General features: G+C 38.6%; 1 protein-coding gene across 1 annotated transcript in view; it reads left to right on the top strand.

The window, feature by feature from the left end:
• The window catches only part of LOC109424724 (patronin), a gene marked incomplete in the record, with an annotated part of 310451 nt that overhangs the window by 187923 nt on the left and 100252 nt on the right, over positions 1-22276 (top strand). Inside the window, 2 exon segments of the mRNA XM_062843097.1 lie at positions 18784-18846; positions 19457-19972. Of these exon segments, the coding sequence (XP_062699081.1) occupies positions 18784-18846; positions 19457-19972 (579 nt within the window).

Below are 22276 nucleotides of genomic sequence, written 5' to 3'. Positions count from 1 at the left end.
GCATTTGTTATTTAACAAACAATCTTTGAGTATCCTTTTTTGACCCATTCTCACCCCCAACGACGGTACATATAAAATTTCGTAGGCTTCCATGGAAAGTGTGATTCAATTCGAAATTATTCATCCGTGTGAAAAAGTTTGCTAATTTATTACTTGCTGGTGAGATTCTGGAGAAAATGTGAATTATGAGATTCACTAGGATTTTTGGGAGGACCTCCAAAGGGATTGCAGTTATCAATCCCTTTGGAATGGTAGGATCAAAGCCTGATAGGATTGCGGTTCAGTCTACGGTAAGAGGAATTTTGCTGGGATTGGAATACGCTAAGGGGCTGTCCATAAACCACGTGGTCATTTTTTGGGAGATTCCGAACTTCATAAAGAATTCCATAGAAAAACATCTAAATGAATTCTGTAATAAACACCTAGAGGATTTACATTAGGAACATCTGAGAGAATTCCATAATCATCTTCCGAATGAATTTAAGGAGATTCTCCGGAAGCTGCAGTCGTAGCTCCTGAAGAAATCGAAGAAGGAACTTCCTGAAGAATGCCAGGGTTTCTCCAGGATTTTCTTCTGTAAATCCAATCTCTCCCAGAATTCATGCAAAATTTTTCCCAGAAGTTGCTTCTGGGATTGTTCCAAGTATTCTTTGTAAGATTCATCCTGAAAATACTTCCTGGATTCCTCTAGATGTTTCTTCTGCGGTTATTCTAGGAGTTCCTTCTGGGATTCCTCCTGGAGATCTTTCTGGGTTTCTGCTGGAGAAACTCCGTTCTGAGAAAAACTAGGCATACCTTCAGGAATTCCTCTAGAAGTTCCTTTCTGTAGGAACTCGTGATTACTCCGGGAACATCTTCCGGGATGCCTCCAGGACGTCTCAATAGCATTCCTCCAGAAGGGCCTTCATTGGATCTTCTCACAAAACTTTCTGGGGTACCTCGGGGATTTTGTTCTGAGATGACACCAGGTGTTCTTTTTGGAATTCTTACAGGAATTTCAACCGAGATTTCTTCCGGAATTAATTAAGAAGGTCTTTCCGAAATTCCTTCAAAAATTTATTCCAAGATCCCAACAACATTGATTGTATTGGCTCGGCAGTCAGTCAGTCAGTCAGTTTGTATAAGACTGCCGTGCAAAAATAATCAATATGCCAAGAATTTCCGGTTGAAATTTCATCCAATTACTTTCAAGATTCCTTCCGGGATTCCTTCAGGATCATCTTCCGGAGTTCCTCCTGGATTCCTCCAAAAACTTCATAAGAGATTCCTCCGGGAGGTCCTTCTGAAATTTCTCTAGGAACTCATTCAGCGATTCATCCGGGTATCCTTTCTCAAATTCAACCAAAAAAAATCTTGCGGGATTCCTTCAAGAACTTCTTCAACCGTTCCTCCAGGAACTCCTTTCAGGATTCTTACATTAACTCATTTCAGAAATTATTCCTTTTTCACTTTCTGCAGATTCTTATGAAATTTCTCCGAAAGATTATTCTGGAATTCTCCTAGATGTTCTTAATCCTTGTGGAATTTATTAAACAATTCAGAAGTTTTTATTATAGAACTACTTAGTAGGAGTTCCTCCAGGGGTTCCTTCTGATTTCCCCACGAATGTCTCGCTAACAGTTCAATCTGCGAATTGTTTCTGGGAACCTCAAAAGAAAAAAAAATCTGAATCTGTTATACTTATTATTATTAGCTTCATTTACGAGGCTTTCAGCCCTACACAGTTAGAAAAAATCACTGACTTCGGTAATGTTTTACCGAAATCTCAACCGTTAAGTTTGTTTTACAGGAAAAAATCGGTAAAAGAAGCAACTTTTACCGAAGTTTGTTAGAGTTTGACAGATGAACGATAACATTTTACCGAAATTTGGTCATTTTGGTCATTTGGTCCGTTAAGAATCCATTACCGAACGCTCAGCGGTTGAGATTTCGGTAAAAATTACCGAACGCGATTAGCTGTGTAGGCTGGTTCGCCTCGGAATCTTAAAATGTTCCAAAAAGAGGAATTATAAAAAAAAATGTCCGAAGGAATGTATTTAGGAACTTCTCAAGGAATCTCAGAAGCAACTCCTGGAGAAATCTCGGTGAAAATTCCTTGAAGTTTTTCGTAACTCCTGGAGGAATCTCGTAGGGAATTCCTAAACAAAAAAATCTCGGCCAATATTGATCTGGTTCTTATCAGATTTCTCCACTATAATTTTCATTCATTTTCTATAAGAAACCCTCACCGGAATTGCCGTTCAATACCCTACGAATTTTCCTCAATGACATATCAAAGTTGGTACGCAGTATGTCTTTTAGAGTTCCGCAAGATTTTCAACAGGATTTGCATGGGAATCCAAGCTGAATACCTCCTATCGTAACAACTGCAATCGTATCAGGCTTTGATCTTATCGTAGATCTAACTGCAACCTTTTGAAGTCCTCACCCCAAAACCCCAGCGAAATGCCTTTCAAAATGTCAGTCAGCGTTACCCTCGGAACGCTCAACAGTTTCATTGGAATCTCATAATTCCCATTTTCTCCAAAATCCCACTAGCAAGTCATAAATTAGCGCACACTTTCACGTGGGTGAATCACACATTTCGAATTCAATCACGCTGTCCATGAAAGCCAACATTTTTTTTTAAGTTCCAAGACCACGAATCGTCAAGGACTTTGAAAATATTCTCATAGTAGGTAACCACGACATGCAGTGCCCTATGAATTTCTGCACGAATTTATGATGGCCTGCTTACTCTCACAGAAGAATTTGACGTTTGAGCGGTGCCGCTCCGCTCAATGGTCAAATTGTCTGTGAGAGTAAGCACTTCAGCATAAACTCTGGCAGAAGTCTACAAATGTAATGGTTTTATGTTAACTGGAAAAACTATTCGGTGTGAATAGAATAGAATAGAATAACAAATATGTTGGGACGACTTGTCACAGAACTAAAACTACACATTGAGAGCAGCTTCTACTTCAAGCAGCTTCAATACTGCAAATATATTTAGTTAATAAATGAATGATTACATATTTATTACATCTTACAATGTAGTGTTCGTTCACGAGACAGGCGTATCTCCCAACCAAAGTGCAGTTCCTTCCTCGTTGACGAACTAAACGATACTGCCGAGTCATTAAATTAAAGCCACCGTCGGTCGTCGCGCCGCCGCTTCACACTCCTCTTCTGCATTAGGGTTACCAGTTCCACTCAGCATCGAGCGTACTAAAACTGTACGCAACAAAAAAAAATAGCATACTTTAGGAATATGCTTGAGATTTTGTCAAGGGGTAGCCTTGGCTGAATGAATCAAAATTCATGTACATTTTGGATGACCTGGTATATTTCTAATGCATTGAAAAAGTAACTGAAAGTAATATATTGGTTTAGAGGATCTTCATCTTCTTCTTTGTTTTGGCTCAACGTCCCCACTGGGACTTGGCCTGCCTCGCTTCAACTTAGTGTTCTTTGAGCACTTCCACAATTATTAATTGAAGGGCTGTCTTTGCCTGCCATTGCATATATTTGTACATTGTGAGGCAAATTCAATGATACACTATGCCCAGGGAGTCGAAAAAAGTTTGCCGACTGGAATGGGAATCGAACCCGCCGTCTCCGGATTGGCGATCCATATCCTTAACCGCTGGCTAACTGGTTCAGAGGATCTACTTGAATATATTTCATAACAAAAAGACACAATCAAAGTCTTGGTTGATTCGGTAGATTGAATAGTCCAAATAAATACTTTTTGGAGGATCTAGAATACCTGTAATACGTTGACGCACTAGCAAAAGTTAGTATTTTGACTAAGAGGGTCTACTTGGATATGTTTTGATACGATATAACATATTTGAAACGTTTGTTGATCTGGTAGATCAAGTAATCTTATTTCGGGACAATTTGGAGTGTCGTCGATATCTGAAATACTTTTGAATCGGTCGGAAATAGTTTTCTTGACTCAATGAGTCTTATCAAACATGTTCTGCTAAGAGGAACGTTGTAAATTCATGTATTTATTTGAATCTCCCAGTATTACAACTCCAGGACAGTTTGGATGACCTAGAACATCCCAAAAAAAATATTTAACATAATATATCAGTGTTTCCCTAAGTATTATGATGTATACCATTGGAAAAACATAAATTCGTTCCCGAATTATGTGTAGAAAAAAGTCGTCCCGAAAGGGTTAAACGATGACTTACTGGAGCATTCAGCTTATGTGTCGTACCTTCAATATACTCAAAAACTAACAAATACCTTCCGCATAGCATTGCAGCGAACACTTTTTCCCAGCTTTTATCCTTTTTATACATTATGTGTGTTAATCTGTTTTTGAGCAGTTTTGACTACCGTGGACCGCCTAAACTAACATTAGTATATTCAAATCAATTGGTAATCAAAACTGCAAAATAATGAATTTCGGCTCCGTAAAGCAAAAACAATTCGATTGAGCCCATTTTTAATTAACAATATAAAATCGCATTTGAGATGCAAATATGCATCAAACTTAACGGTTTCATCATGAAACAAGAGAAAATCATGTCTCTCATATGGGGCTGGAACCATAGTCTGGAACGTTTTTTTTTTTTTTTTATTAATGTGATGATGATGATGATGATGATGATTGTGTACCCACCATCAGCGCAAGGATTACCTATGGCTGCAGAGTCATACCGGAAGGGAATGATCTACCTGATGGTTTGTTGTAGCAGGGTAAGCTAAATTTACTGGAGACCTTCGGAAGACAACACGATGGTTGTTATCTCGTGATAAAGTCTGGCCACCCCACGAACATTTGTCCAGAAACCAGTTCATTTAGCTTCCTTAGGCTACCCCTCCCAATATCCCAAGTATCATATAATTTGAATATATTTAATTATATAATTGACCAATCACCTGATTTTACCTGAAACAATAAATATTATGATTATGATACATAGAATGTTAATTGACTTACATTACAATTTCACCTTTATTTACCTGAACAGTGCTGAAACAAATCGTTATTTTATTATAGTTGAAGTTAAAATCAAGCAAAAAACACGGAAAAATTGTATATTAGTAGTGAAAAACAATATACAAAAATAAAACAAAACACAGAAATGTAAACCAAATTTTGATCTTATAATTTTCCTGCATTTAAACCAAGCAAGAAAATTACGAAATCAAAATTGGTTATGGTAGATCTTACGCCGTAACGCACCATTATAAGGTGATCTACCCACGTTACGGGTAATTTTTAAATTTTTATTAATGTGTATTTTAACTTATGCTATTTCTAAACTTATGGTGTGGAACGGGTACCATTGCAGTTACCAATTTCAAAACAATAACCAATATGTATACAGTAATCAAGATCCCACTGGCGTCGTTATTGATGTGCCCGAGGCTCTCCTATTTCAGCAAGGCTCACTGCCGAGCCCCAGCCACGCCTAAGCTTACTCTGCTTGAACTATCTTCCGACTCACTCCCTCTTCTTCATGGTAATCCGCACAGAAGTAGGGCTTTTGGATTTTGAACCAAAACTCCTCCTTCTGCACACGGGCCTGCTTTTCATCTTCTTCTTAGCGTAAATTCCAAACTGGGACAAAGCCTATTTCTCAGCTTGTGCGAGCACTTCCATAGTTACTCCTTCTTTCCCACGACTTTGAACGACTATTTCTATGCCAGGAAATTGTTTCCGAAAAAAGTGCTTGAACACAAGTTATTGCAAATTGCCCAAATTCTTCGGAATCAACGAAAACATTTTTAGTTGTAATTCAATAATTTTGTGATTGTTTATCAATAGTTCCACTATTGAAACAAGTAGTTGGCAATTTGTTTTACCTAGTAAGAATACAATCATATTCTGAAAACTATTGCATCATGTTCATCTATATCTGTTTATCTCGAGTTCGTCGAAAATCGATGGTGCTCTAGACCATGGGTATTAGAAGGTTAACTGAGAGCTTCCTCTGCCAATGACTATTCTACATGTGTATATTGTGTGACTGGCACGAAGATTCTATATGCCCAAGGAAGTTGAGGAAATTTCCATCACGAAAAGTTCCTTGACCGACCCGAAATCGAACCTATCACCCTAAGTACGGCCATGCTGAATACACACGCCTCTACAGCTGTTGCTGTTATGTTGGGTCATTTAAAGTTCATAAAATGCTGCGTTATTTTAAGCCCTCAATTTGTTCCTATTTTTAGAAGGCATATGATCGAAGACCTCACGGCGCAGCTATTTCATAATCTTACCCAACATTCCCTTCAATAACATTTTCTCACAACCACAATCTAAAACTGCCCATTCCGCCCACTCTGCATGGTTTTCTAACAATTTCGTTTATGCTTGCCGAACTTGAAGTTCGGTAAGCTACCAAGCACTGCCAAGGCTAGGACCTGAGCGGCCGGCAATCGATTTCCATTGCACTTTTGCTTGGAAGCCATCACTATTTAATCGTTCTGGCACTCAGCTCTACAAGTCGCACCCATGGTGAACTAATTTCCCTGAACACCCTGTTTACCTTTGTACCAAAGCACTACAGCATGGACTGATCCACTCGCATCGGCCCAACATTACTCAATCGTTGGTCATAGGATGTATTTTTTATGGGTTGCCTTTTCCTTTTCTTGGAGGCTCGCCTCGATGCGGTGTTTCTCAATTTTCACCTCCAATAAAATGTTGTCTAATAGCTAAGCTGGACGACCCGGAGAGCGCTCCATTTCCAGCGCAGGGTTACACAAAGTAAAGCTAGCTTTAAGTGGATACATTTCGTAAACGCGACTCATGTCGTGCACTAAACCGGCAAATGAGCGGCCAACTTTGTGCGTGATCGTCGGAAACACTGTACCCATGTATGTGAACACAAAGCTTTACCTTTGTGATGTTGTGGGTGTAATTCTAGAAGTAATCGATGATTTGGTACTAGCTTGTATAAAATTCGAGCAATAATTGTCGGTTGAAAGTACAACTTGAACGATTATATTTATATGTTGATATGTCCTCGATTTTAGTCAGCCCATTTAGCCGAAGCAGTAAACGAGTAAGATCATACTGAGGGTGACGGACTCGATACTCGGTCCCAGGATCTTCTCGTAATGCAATTTTCCTTGACTTCCTTGCGCATAGAGAATTTTTGTAGAGAATGCAGTACATAGAGAACTTGAGATGTTGAGAAGCAGGTTGAGTCCCAGTTGAAGCGTAAAGCTAAGAAGAATATGCCTTCGATTTAGCTTATTCTTCTTAAAAATGTACTCTACTATGACACATGTACTGTGATTCTGGGCTCGTGCCTGTCGTAGGACCGATAACCCACGTCTCGTATTAAACGCCTAGCAAAGAGAGAGAGAGAGAAATTCTTCAGGCTCACATAGGCGTGCATGGGCTAAGGTAACAGTGTAAGAATATTTAATTCCTTCCAGCCGAGATCTTGGATATTCCATTTCATAACTTCTAGTGACACGATTAATAAATAATAGGTCCTAATCCCAATTACAGTGAAACATTGAACCTCGTTTTTTGAAAAGTAAGTAGAATCTTCTCTAGCTACACCTATGACACCACTTGCTAAACGCTAATTTGACACGTCAAATAACCGGTGCGGCAAGCACTCGTAAGCTCTATGCACTATATAATGTAGGGTTGAAGAGCCCTAAGTAAGCCCATCGTAAACCAACAAACTCCGTCCAATGAACATCAGAATCGCCACCGACCGGCTCAGCCAGGGTAACCCCTCATGCTCGATGCCATAACTCGTGGTGGGCAATCATCAATCGCAGCGAGCGCACAGTTAGCCAGCTCTTTAGCCTCTTGCGCGCACGGAAATGCATGCCTTCTCGGCACCCGAAAGGTGCGAAAGGTGGTAAGGTATGAACAACGTGGTGACTACCACGGGCGGCGCTTGTTTACTATGCTAGTAAGACTGACCGCCGAATGTGAGCGAGCCGTCGCGTGTGTAGTGCAGGGGTGCTAAGGCGTTACTACTGACGGAGCACTCCGAAATGAGGCTGTGGGGTGACGCATTGTACACTGAAAGATGGCTTGCATTTGAAATTATTGTTTAAATTACACAATTTAATTTAAATACACAACGCCACTAAGTTTGTGCAGACTGAATATCATTTCAATTCAACAGATTAATGTTTTCAATTGTACCATGGAACCGATTTACAATTGAAAAAAAAATTTCTGTTGACAACCGGATTCGAACCAAGAACCTTGAGATCACTAGGCTCACACGCTACCACTCGGCTATCGAACCGGATGATATGGAAGGAAACGAAACGCACACAAGAAGCGTTTGTTGGTCAATCATCACGTTTTGCCATGGTAAGTTTGAAAACATTTTTATGCTGGTCGTCTCGACGTTTTCGGTGCACTTATTCCTTGATTTACAAGGAATAAGTGCACCGAAGACTCCAACTTGATCTGACGTGGTCCTGCGCTGCAATCACAATTTCAAAATGTGTGCACACTATTGTGTCAGTACAATTTGTAACTTTTCGAAAAATGCATCAAATAATTTTTCACTTTAGGTTGATCAACTAGTTTTGTATCACTGGTCCAAATTTGGCAAAGATCGGGCTATTCTGCACGAAGTTATAAAGATTCTAGAAAAAGGTATAACTATCTGATAGCTAACTTTGAGCTGTTTTATCTCCGGATTCAATCAACCGAATGCAATGAAATTTTGACCATTTATGACTTTTATAAGGGGCTATTAATAACTTTTGACTTAACTAATTCTTAACACGAAAAAAAAATTATAACGGTTAGTTTATTTTTCTAATATAGCAACAAATAATCCAAAATTTGAACACCGTTTAAAAATTCAATTCTTCCTCCAGGGATTTTTCTAGGAATTCTCATAGGGAATGCTCCGGGAATTCTTCTAAGGATTGCTCTAGAGATTCCTTTGGTGACTCTTTCGGAAATTCCCCTAATGATCTTTAAAAAAAAAAATTCAGGAATTTCAAATTTTATTCCTTTATCAACTTAGAATATCTCCAGGGATGCCTCTTGGAATACCTAAAGACTTTTTTGAATTAGTTCAGGAAATTTTCATCTACGGATTTGTTCGGGAATGTATCCACGTATTCTTTCAAGAATACCTTCTGCAGCTTCTCCAAAAGAATTCCTCCAGAAATTCGTCCTTCGATTCATTCATGGATTACTTCAGGAATTCCTCCAGAGTTTCCTCTAGAAGTTTTTTCAGGAATGTCTTGAGCGTGTGTCTTCTGAAACTCTTTCAGGGATTCTTCCAAAAAATTGCCTCAGGAGTTTCCTCCAACGATTGTTTTAGGGCTTATCCTAGGATTCCTTCTCCCTCTGAAATTTGTGTAGGAATTTTTCCAGAAATTTATCTTGGAATTTCTCCCAGATGTTGCCTCAAATTTTTCCAGGCATTCTTCCAGGAATCTCTCCTGCAGTTTCTTTTGGAGTTTACTCAAGGATTCCATCAGAAATTCGGACAATAATTTCTTTAGGGATTTTTCAGACATTTACCCAGGGAAGATTTTCTCTTAGGGATTCCTCCTGGATTTTTTTAATGTACCAGGAACTCCTTCTGGAATTTCTCTAGACTTTTCTTTTTGAATTCCAGCGATTTGTCCCGGAATTCCTTCAGGTGAGTTCAAGATTTTTTCCAAAGATTCCATTATTTGAGAGTTTTTCGGAAATACTTCCAGGAAGTTCTTCAAGAATTTCTGTAGTGTTTCACTTCAGGAATTCTTACAGGGATACCATTGTTCGAGTATTTTTTCATCAAACGCATTTATTATTTATTATCCACCCGCTTGACGACTCAGCGAGCACTGTGACAAAAAAAGAAAATGAGACTTGTTCCGGCCTTATAGTTCATTGAAATTCCCTCTAATTGACTAGAATATAAATATGTTTTGATGTATAGTAACAACATAGCCGGCAATAAATTGAAAAAGGTAATGAAATGCATATTAAAAATAGACAAATGTACTGGTACTGAAAAAACATAAAATAAACGGAAACCGCTATACCTTTTTCTCTTATTAATAATTTTAAGATGTTTTGATCGTGATCGTTAAGATAAGTCAAACTTTTTTTTTAATTTATTATATAAGTCATAAATGGTCAAAATTTCATTGCATTCGGTTTATTGAATCCGGAGATAAAACCAGTGTTGCGAAATGAGCGAGTACTCACACAACTAGTCAAACTCACTCATCAGTATGAGCAGTACACCGTAAACTCACCGTGAGTATTACTCACGTTTGAGTAAGCGCTGTACAGCTCACACTCACTCGTGAGTATTGACGTGCAAATACTCACTCACGAGTATGCTTTACTCATTTTTATACGGTATTCTTAAATTTATCTAGAGGCTTGGAATTCTATCAAACATTAGAATGGTACATTTTATTGCGGCGAATGTATTGAATTAGTAGACAAGGTTGTTTGTCAAAAATTCTATTGTTATTTGTTTTTAATTTAGTGAACTGTAACTTACTGGTAGTTTTTAACGCTCCGTTAAAAGCGGTCCTGAAGAGGTCCCCTTTGAGTCCAACCTGAGTGCTTTTGTTTTAACTTAAGGACAGACTTGTTAGAATCCCAAAATGGCCGCCACAATGGCCGACTTTGGCACCTATTCACGATTTCGAGGGCACAAATCTCTTCGTGAACAAAACCAGTGTACCTGCGCTTTTAATTTTAAACTAATTACAAGTGAGCAAGAACATAATAATGAAATACATTGTTGTATGAAGCTTGCTTCTTGAGATTTGTGTGTCTGAAGTTTCGATGCAATGTTGAAGCGGGATTTCAAGACGTTTGTCCTTAAACTTATTGTAGAGTGACAGAGATCCACCCCCTGAAACGGCTGTCATTCACATACAACTAGCGTGAAGCCAAAAATTTGGTGCTGGACGTGGGGCTGATTTGAATGGGCGCTCACAGCTTTTTTTGGGCCCATATAGTCGAGGCGATAAACGCACGGGTATTCAGCATGACCAGCATGCTGAGGGTGACGGGTTCGATTCCCGGTCGGTCCAGGATCTTTTCGTAAAGGAAATTTCCTTGACTTCCTTGGGCATAGAGTATCTTCGTGCCTGCCACACGATATACGCATGCAAAATGGTCATTGGCAGAGGAAGCTCTCAGTTAATAACTGTGGAAGTGCTCATAGAACACTAAGCTGAGAAGCAGGCTTTGTCCCAATGAGGACGTTACGCCAAGAAGAGAGAGAGAGTGAGCTTTTTTAAGACTTTGGTATGTGTATGTGACCTTTACTTTATTCGGCGAAGTTAAAGATAAAACTACAATGTAAAAGTCCTTCATATACCGTTTTTTGGTAGCATGCTTCTGAACTCAGATAGTGGCAATATAGATAGTAGAGTAAACATAAATCCACGGAGATGAAACAAGCAGTCAAAATTGGTATTCAAACGAACATGACATCATATTCAACCGTCGCACTCTTGACAAACACTATTCACTGCACTTAGTGATATATGCATATTTATGTTTATACTATCTGTAGTGGCGAGTAAGTATACCTTCTTCAGTTGAACACAAAGAAATTTGTTAAACACTGACGACACTTCATGAAACTTTGTTAAGTAGTATTTACACTGTGTTTACCATTTTAGCTGTCCCCTCATCGCGACCAAATGTATGCAGAAAAGAAAAATTTTAAAGGTTTGAAGCTAAGAGACGCTGTAATTGAACGACCCTACTTTGTTGAAGACCGCAAAGGGACCGACGTATGCGAAAAAAAGTTATACCCTTAACAAAGTGAAGCGAAACATAGCGATTTCCTTATTGATGTTATTCCTTTGCATGCGTAGGTAAACAATAAGAGTTTTTAGCCTATGGTGCCAAAGCTCTCGAACAGACCCACCTTTCCTCGAAAACTTTGCCTAGTATATAAATAATCACTATTACAGTATAGAACAAACGAAAACTTTACTTCAAACCAACAAAAATAACTTACTCACTAAACTCACCGTGAGTAAAATGAGTAACTCACGCGTGAGTAATGACGTCATACTCTCGTGAGTGAGTAACGAGGTCATACTCACAAATGAGTATACTCATACGTGAGTAACTCACAGCGTGAGCATTACTCACAAAAGAGTAAGGTGAGTGAGTATTTTTTACTCGTGAGCATGAGTTTCGCAACACTGGATAAAACAGCTCAAAATTAGCTACCGGATAATTTTAGCTTTTTCTAGAATCTTAATAATTTCGCGCAGAATAGCCCGATCTTTCTCAAATTTGGACCATTGATAAAAAACTAGTTGAACTTACAGTGAAAATTTGAGAATATTTAATGCACTTTTCGAAAAGTTACAGCTAATTGAACACTTTTTGAAAAGTGATTCCGATCATTTTATCTGTATGATCTCCAGAGCTGAAATTACAGATTTAGCAGAACCGTTTTAGTTTACAAAATTTAGTTCAAAATATAAGATTTATTAACTTTGTTTTTCCAGCACTTCATATAGACTTCAATACAGTTTTTAGTGGACCTTTATATCGCTCTTGTCCTGTATTTGCAAATGGCTATATTCTTGCCTTTTTAATGGGATTGCAATGTGTTTCTACATAGGCGAAGCCGTTGGTACTAAACAATCGATTGCAACTAGGAGAAATGTAAACTTTCTGTGTTCACATTTTTGTGGATCCTTGATTTTGATGTTATGTGGACATAAACATGAACCAGTTTTGAAAGTTTGAAATTTTGTTGAAAAAATGATTTAATGTGGTAGAACTAGCTTATTTCACAGGAAATTGCCTACCTTCAGGCGTTTAAAGGAAATGGTCTATCTTTCAGACATTTAAGAATTAAATTTTGACTTTTTTTGACTCGTAATTCGTGTTCAGAAGATCAAGATTAAGTGGAGATGATAAATTTTTGTTCTCACCGATATTTACTTGTATGCTGATTAATTCCGCCCAAAGCAGCATCTATTTTTTTTACATTTTTGGAGTTTTTTAACTAAAAGTTTAAATTTGTTGTACAAAATTCTATCACGTAGTTGCTTAGAGATCGATCCCGAATTTGAACTGCCACTTATCCGCAAAAGTTGTTTTAAAGTGATCAATTTGACTCAGAATTGCGGTACCCGTTATGCTGTCATCAACTATCGCGATTTCCGTTCAATTCCAGTTGGAAACGAAGTTTTTGCCAAATTTAGTTTATTTGGTCTATCTACCATTTTCGTGATCATTTGTCTGGAACAGGATATTGTTTAACATATTTTCATTATGTATTCATGATCCATGGGTCTCAGGAGCGTTTCAGAAGAGGGGCTTCAGGAGATTTCAGGAAGTTACAGAGGCGTTCCAGAGGTGTTCAATGTGTGCGTTACAAGGGGTTTCATGAGTGTTCCCTCGGGGCTGCAGGTTGTTTCCGAGAGTCCCATTGGCATTGGAAGGGGTTTCAGGTGCGTTTCATGCGACTTCAGGGGGTTTTGGTGGGTGCCAGATGGTATCAGAGATGTTGATGATTAACCTGGGCTTGTTAGGGGAATATCTATAAATAAAAAGAAAATCGCGTTAAGTACTGTTCCTTTGAATTCCACTAAGAATTTGCATCCTTTGACAGATACGTATTTCGACCTCAATTGTAAGGTCGTCTTCAGTGTCTTGTACTTGAGTCGAGTCAAGTACAAGACACTGAAGACGACCTTACAATTGAGGTCGAAATACGTATCTGTCAAAGGATGCAAATTCTTAGTGGAATTCAAAGGAACAGTACTTAACGCGATTTTCTTTTTATTTATCAGAGATGTTCCAGGGGTATTCAAAGGGGTGAGGGTGTTTCAGAAGCTTCCCAGCGGTTTCCAAGGGATTTTAAGGGCATTTTATGGGGCTTCAAGGGTTTTCTGTCTCTGGCGCGTTCCAGAGGTGCTCTACTTAGGGGCTTTTACGAGCGTTTCATGGGGCTTCATGTGGTTTTGTAGGTGTTCCAGGGAGTCTCAGGGGGTTTCAGGAGCTTTCTAAGGGTGCTGCAGGCAGAGATGCATTTGAACGTGTTCTATTCATGTTCTGTTCGAAAGCTGTGCTTATGTGAGCCGTGTTCAATTTTAAATTTTTTTGGATGTTTGAAGCTGTTTGAACTCACTGCACTGTGTGGTCAATGGCAACACACTTGCGGCCTTCGCTGCGATTCACTGCGGCATCGGCCGCGGTCACTCGGAGATTTTCGCGGCATTATTGCAAATGAAAGTGTGACATTTAGAATCTTAAAATCGGCCAAGCACTGGTCTCAAATCTGAATTATCAAGTTTTAACACCGACCCGTGAGCAATCTAGTTATCAAGATTTTGTTAAAAAATGTGAACACGTACGTAACAGTAATCGGAGAACATTTTCGGTATGTTCGAAGAACGTGAGCGTTCAAAATGCATCTTTGGTTCCAGGAGGTTTGAGAGACGTTCCAGGTGTGTTCTAAGGGGTTTAAAGTGGTTTCAGGAGCGTTCCAGGAGTTCCATGTCTCAAGGGTGTTGCAGGGCTGTTCTTGTGGTCTCAAGGTGTTTCAAAGGGTTTCCGGGGCGTTCCAAAGATATTCCAGGAGATCCCAAGGGGATTCAGGGGAGTTCCAGGAGTGTTTCCGGGGTTTCCATGGGGTTCCTGGGCATATATTTCTGATATCTTCTGAAATTCCAAAGCACCTCGATACCCCTTAGGAAATCTCATGAAACTTCCTTGAAAGTCCCCTAAATCCCCCCTTAAACGTCCGGAAACCTCTCCGGAACTCTCCTGAAAGTCCCTAAAAAGCCTTGATACGCCTGGAAACTCCTCTGGAATATTCCCGAAGCCTCTATATTAGAAGCCCCAAGAAACCCCCTGGAACCTCTCCAAAACCCTTTCGAAACTCCCATAAAACTTGAAAATAAAAATTTGATAAATTTCTAAAATTATGACTACTGGAGTGAACCATCTAGAAATTAGCGAGAATCGGTCAACATTAGGAGCATCCCAAGTAACAATTCCTTTGCTGATTGGTTTTGTTTGATTTTTATTAGGGTTTTATTACAGCAATAATTAAAACTCATAGTTTTATGACTACTTTTATGAATACTATTGATAAAATGTTTTATAGTATACTTGAAGATATCCATAAAGACAGATTTTAAGAGTAAACAAAACTTTCCGATATGTAAACCTTCTGGCTAAACTGTTAAAACTCTCAACAGATGGCAATCCGTTTGATTAGTAACGACATCTGTTGGTGGAAAAGCTGAAACTACGACACTGCTAGCTTTATTGCGGTCATCATAAAAGTAAGCTTTTATTTAATTTTCACTGAATATGGTCGTCGCCATGTTGAAGAATTAGCTAACGTGAATGGAAAATAGTTAATATTGTTCAAATTAGCAATGAATTGATAGTTTGACACCATTTCCATAACATGCAAACATAAATAAACACTCTCTACTGAGTTTTCTTGTGATTCAAGCCATGTTGCTGAATCATTCAAGATAGTTTTACTAAATTCACTAATTGATTTATTTCATTCCAAGATGATAATATTCACTATTTTCGAAGCGCATTAATTTTATGTTTCTGCAACCCCAATATTCACGGTAAAATTGAATGCGCATAAGCCTACCAACACAATAACTACTAAAATATTACTTTGAAATGATCGCTTTCTACTTACAAATGATGTATCATCCTGAACTTTACGTGCCATCGAGGAAGCTTCTCTGCATCTTGAGCTGTCATAGTTTTTGTTGAAAAAAAAAACAAAAACAATCGGGAATGGAAAATTTTTCAACTAGGTTTTAAAACGGGTTTATTGCTACTCTTAATTCGGTTTGCAAAACCTCTCCGAGAGTGGTCCACTTAGCCGGAAGATGCTCTTAAAGAGGTTATCAAGAGGTTTTGATGTATAAATCAGTTTTATTGCAAGTTTTATGAAATTGGTCATGAAGATCTCTTGTAGAGTCGAACAAAACTTAAAATGTTACTTGGGACCAGAAGCGTTTAACATTTAAAATCCAGACTTCCAATAAAAAACTTCCAATATTCATGATGAATATGAAATGTCATTTTTGATGGTAGTAGATGACTTTTTCTTCTTCTTCTTTATGGCTCTACGTCCCCACTGGGACTTGGTCTGCCTCGCTTCAACTTAGTGTTATTTGAGCACTTCCACAGTTATTAATTGAAGGGCTTTCTTTGCCTGGCATTGCATGAATTTGTATATTGTGAGGCAAGTACAATGATACACTATACCCAGGGAGTCGAGAAAATTTTCCCGACCGGATCGGGATTCGAACCCGCCGTCTCCGGATTGGCAATCCGTAGCCTTAATCACTAGGCTAACTGGAGGTAATCGATGACATTTACCTCAAATATTGGAGATCGAGTGGGTCTTCCGTGACTTTCTTGTAGAACAGATTTTCATAATTTCATATATAATATTTCAAACCTGAAATAAGCTATAAGTGATTGAAACTAGATTGAATAAGATTATCAGCACTGATAAAAAGTGTTGATTAGATCTAAACGTTCTTTGGATATGTACGGAAAAACAAATAAAAACAAAAAACAGTGCTCACCGTTCAACAATTGGCAACTAATAAAACCATCTACAATTATTCTACTAATAAAAATCATAAACTACATAAGATTACTTTCTAAGTTTGTTTTAAATAAGTCTGATTATTATTATTATTTTTCTTTATTATCGAGATTTTCAGACCTCAGCTGGTTCATCTCGTGAAAATATGTCTGAATTTAGAATTAGTTTGAAAAAGTCTCTCAATATTAATGTTATTTTACATAAATTAGCTAAGAGATAACTACAGGGGGTACTCAAAATATCTGGGACAGGTAAAATTTTCACTTTTCAAAAAATGTTCAACTAGCTGTAGCTTTTTGAAAAAGGCATCACCTATTTTTTTACTGCAAGTTCATCAACTAGTTGTGTATCAGTGGTTCAAGTTTGGAAAAGATCGGGCTATTCTACACGAAGTTAGAAAGATTCTAGAAAAAGGTATAATTATCCGATAGCCAACTTTGAGCTGTTATATCTCCGGATTCAACAAACCGAATGTTATGACTAATATAATGAGCTAATAAAAACTTTTGACTAAACTTAAAATTCTTTACACGAAAGAAAATTATATCGATTAGATTATTTTTCTAATATAACACCAATTAATCCAAAACTTCATCATCGCTTCAAAATTCGAGATAGTTATTAAAGTTCGTTTAAATTTCTTCTAATTGACTTGAATATATTTATGTTTCGAAGGAAAGCAACCAAATGGCCGGCATTAAATTGAAAAAGTAATGGGATGCACATAAAAAATAGATAAATTTACAAACCAAACATAGAACAAATGAAATCGCTTTAACTTTTTCTTATTAATATTTTTAAATAAGGTCAAGTGTTTTTGAAAGTTCATTATATTAGTCATAAATGATCAAAATTTCATTGCATTCGGTTTATTGAATCCGGAGATATAACAGCTCAAAGTTGGCTATCGGATAGTTATACCCTTTTCTAGAATCTTTCTAACTTCGTGTAAAATAGCCCGATCTTTTCCAAATTTGGACCACTGATATGCAACTAGTTGATAAACTTACAGTAAAAATTTGAGAATATTTGATGCCTTTTTCAAAAAATTACAACTAGTTGAACATCCCAAGTAACATTTTGATGACCAATTAGTCTTGTAGAGGTTTTGAGAACCGTTATTATACCTTTTATCTTTTATTTTGGTTTTATGGTGGTTCTAAGAACCTCTTCTAGTCTATTTGACCGAAAAATGTGACTTGGGATTTTTTGAAAAGTGAAATTTTTACCTGTCCCAGTTATTTTGAGTATCCCCTGTATGTATGCAACAAGTTGCAAAACATTAAGATTCACACTAAATTGCAGTACAACTGAACTTTCATCTTACAAATCATGTATGTATGCAATTCAACTGAAGCACGTGGCATAGCACTGTGAATCATTTTCGAGAATGTAAACAATGTAAATAAGATTTCGACCTCCGTTTCTGGAGAAAACCATCAAACCATGCAAAATACTTTTAGGGTTTTCGTAGTTGAGCTGGAAATTTTATTCCACTGTCAAGTTTAAGACTAGTTTTTTGCCTTAAACGATTATATCTTGCGAATTACTAGGGATTTCTCAATGTAATCTTCAAAAGAAATGTTCATGAGATTAAATCGCACAACTTTTACGAACATGCCGAGGCCAAATTTTTAACTTTGCGTTTTTTATTTAAAATTTCAGAATAACTTTAAAATTGCCGAAAATGTCTTAGCAACACTAACTGCACCTCAAATCATGACCTGCAACCCCCTGTCCGCCACGGCGAAGTGAAGCGCGAAAAGAAATTTTTACAGAAATTGTTTCAGTAATAAGCACGGTCGGTTACGACGCACGGGTGGACGGGAAACAGCTGGGGCACGATCGCCTCTACCTTATTGTATAGTATGTAGTTACTTGCAGTCCAGTCCGAGTGCCGTGTAGCCTTCGTCGCGCTCTCGTTCGGATTTGGGAAAAAATATTTTGTCTCAAGTCGAGCTTGTGGCTGGCTAGCGGACAACCGCGAGGCAGTTTATCATTCCAAGCATTAAAACAAGCACTTTTACTAGTTAGAATTTTAAATTTAGCCGTCACAACCGGTTGGCCCTTGGTGTTTTGGGCGGATCTTTCCGCATCACAACCTACCTGACGACGATATCCGAATCCGAAAACCAACTAGACCAAACCGAAACCATGAAGCTCTTCAGTCTGGACGCACTCGATCACGTGCTCAATCGTTGCATTTTCTTTGTTTTTAAAACTCTTGTTGTGATGCTTTTAGGCGATAGTATTCCAGCAGGTCGGCCCAGCAACTGGGAGGAGAACCGGAAGCAGAGCTTTTCAGGTGAGTAGTGGCTGCTGGCGATCGTTCGTTCGTTGGTGTTTCGATCATTATCGATCGACGGACGGGTTCCCCCCGCCCCCGGTTCTGTTCTGGTTTTGTGTGTGTTTTTATGTGGTATGGTGCAACACTATTAGTTCCTATTTTCTGTTTTTGGTTCGAGTGTTTCCGAACTTTTTCGCATGCACGTACGTCTTCGGCGCTGCTCTTTAGCCGATAACCGTTTTTAGTTTTTCGGAATAACTGGATCTATACCTGTTGTTCTAGCGTGTACGGGGATGATGAACGAATGAATCAGTTTCATATGAAGCTTGTTCGAGATAAAATCTGGACAACGAAATTATAGGTGTTAGTTTATCCCAATCTAAATCTTTCAAACTTTTCCTCGTTTTATATCATTCAGTCAGTCTAGGTCTAGACCGAATCGAAAGTGTTGACTATGTGTTGTTCTTGAGATTTGTGTAATGTTTGCTTTACAAAACAAAATATCCATTGATCCAAAAAAATCTACACCTATCACTCACGTTTCAGTTGTCCAGATTTTCCCGCGAGCAAATCAGCAAAAAAATAAGTTGCATTTATTTTTCCTTCTTCCCACACACACACCGTGTAGGTCGCCGATCACGCCGCAACTCGCTCAGTGAAGACTCTCAGCTGACGATCGAGAACTTTGGTGGTTCGCAAGACCAGCTCAACACGATCGGTCGGTTCGAGCGGGAGCGCAAAACATCTAGCGCCAGTCTCACCTCGGTGGAACCCGTTACGCCGGCGCGGTCATCCATAGCCGATGCACGCGGTTCCATTCAGTTCGGGTACGACACGGACTCGTCCGGGAACGAGAAACAGGACCGGGACACCGAGAAGCCAACGCCGGCCCTTCGGCGGTACAACAGCACCAATCTACATTCCAACAGTGGCGGTGGCGGTGGCGGTGGCATCGATCGGGGGGACATCATCGATGGTGACATGAGTTCCGTTGGTGGTTTCGGGGGCGGTGGCGGCGCCGGTCCCGTCAGCGTGGCCGATGTGGAAACGACCCCGCGGAGGAAAACTTCGTTCGCGACGCTGCCCAACAATACCACAACGTGGCAGCAGCAGGCCATCAGCGTGCAGAAGATGGAAGATGTCGGTGAGTAATAATAAGCGAAACGGTTCCAAGACTGTCTCTCTCTAGTAGAAGCAGCATTATTTTTATTATTTAGGCCAGAACAAATATTACTTTTTTCTTTTGTCACAGTACTCGTTTACTTGTCAAGGAGGGAGGATGATATATAATAAATTAAAATGATGAAAAAATACCCAAACAATCATCGGATTTGTTAAGAAATTCTGTGCGACTCAGATTTACCTTTAATGTTTTCAAATTTTGTGAATGTTGATGCCCCCTCCCCCATCAATATGCCTAAATCCCACCAACATTTTGGAAAAGGTGTAGAGGGGGAATTGATTTGATCTGATTTGTCTTTATTAAAGAGACTTTCAGCCCTTGGCTGGTTCGTCTCTTAAAGGGGGAATGACATTTGCGAATTTCAAAATGTGTGCCAGCCTTATTTATAACGAAAAATATGGAAGAGGGAAAATCCCTACCCATATGAGTGATTTGTTTGAAATGCTTCTCAAAAGGCACAAATAGACAGCATATTATCCTAATTCTTTAACGTGCATTTTGCCCTGGATTCGATTCACAAGCAACAATACATTTAGAGTTTAAGACAACATTTGTATATAGTGCAGCGATACACAGTTTGGAGATTGAATACATGTACATGTACTGTACATATTTTCCTTTGATATATGAACGCCTTCAATGACAACACAATGCCCAGGGTGTCTACTATGTACTTGAAAAAATCTGAAAAACCGGGAATCCTCAGGGAATTTTATTTAACAGGGAAAAACCTGGAATACTCAGGAAATATTGTGAATAGTCAGGGAAATTTTGCACCGATGAAAAAACAATAAAACATTGGGTAGTATGAATAAAAAGTAGTGAATTTTATTACTTGTCGATCTACTCAGAAGTAGAGTCCACAGAGTTTATTACATCATGGGTCTGAATACCGTTCACCCCCGTTGGTTTGAACGACACCTCATGCAAATCAACGGGGTTCATTTTTCAATTTGAACTTCTAGTAACCCTGTGGGCATCGAACATCACACTGATGGTAACCCTTTTTGCTGTTTTGTTTTGATTCTGCGTTCCGTTTCACCACATTCCATGAGCAGAATGACGTTTGAACCATTTTCAGTTTGAACGATGTGCAAATTAGAGGAGGTCAAATTAAAAAGTGTTCAGATTAGATGAGGTCAAACCAACGGAGGTAGACGGTAAAATGTTTTCGATTATGTAGTGTTAGTGTATCTAGAAAATTGGCTACACCGATTTTTTTAGAAATTCTGTCAGGGTTTCTTTCTGGAATTTCTTTGGAAATACCTCTTGAAATTCTTCCCAGGATTTTTTCCAAGATTCGAACATTTCTTCCTTCAGCATCTTCCAGGACTCCGGAATTCCGATAGATTTCTTCTAGAATTTTCACGGGGATCATATAGAATTTCTCTAGAGATTTTCCTAGTATTGCTTCCAGAGTTCTCGTGGGTTTCTACCAGGTTATCCCGAAATCTCCACAAAAGTTTTTCTCATGATATACCGCAGATATTGTCGCGGAATTTCTGTAAGAGTTTCTCTCGGGATTCCTCAAGAAAGAGTTATTTAAAAAGACACGGACAACGTCTTCAGCTTTCGGCTGTACAGACTGTTTTTTAAACTTAACACTAGACAACGGACAAACGGAGCATGCACCAGTGGAAACGGGGAAGAAACTATTCTCACGAAAAGTTTCAACACCCAAAGCGGGAATCGAACCCTCACCCCATAGCATGGTGGGATTAGAAGCTTGATGACCCCAACCGCATGGCTACGAGGCTCCACGATTTTACTATAGCTTCTGCAACGGTTTTAAGGAGTTTTCACTAATTGCATACAGGAATTTCTTCCGGAATTTCTTTTGAAGTCTTTTCTGTGATTTCTTCAAGAAAATTCCGATAGCTTTATTCTAGAAGTTCTGTGTGAAAGATTCCTTCCTTGTTAATCCTGGGATGGCAATTTTTCCTGAACTTCCTCCTAAGATGTTTAGAGAGTCTTCTGGGATTTCTACCGGAGCTACTGCTCTGCCTATAACTGCATATTTCGCATATTTTGCTGATATTAAGTTAATGCCGGGGATCCCAATCAAATCACAAGTACTTTCGACTACTTGAATGTTTTTTTTTTAAGTTTGTTCTAGGATTTATAAAAAAAAAATACCAAGTCATTTTGTCCCATTGACCAATGTAACCGCATAACAGTCACACTGGAAAAATAGACTGGTTTTAAAACGTGCCATTAATCATAATCAGATCCGATTTATTTTCTGATAATTGTTCTAGCATATAA

This window comes from Aedes albopictus, chromosome 3 (genome assembly GCF_035046485.1).
Source record: "Aedes albopictus strain Foshan chromosome 3, AalbF5, whole genome shotgun sequence".
In the NCBI taxonomy this organism is placed as follows: domain Eukaryota; kingdom Metazoa; phylum Arthropoda; class Insecta; order Diptera; family Culicidae; genus Aedes; species Aedes albopictus.
The sequence above is the reverse complement of the archived record's forward strand: the minus strand, read 5'-3'. Positions and strand labels throughout refer to the sequence as shown.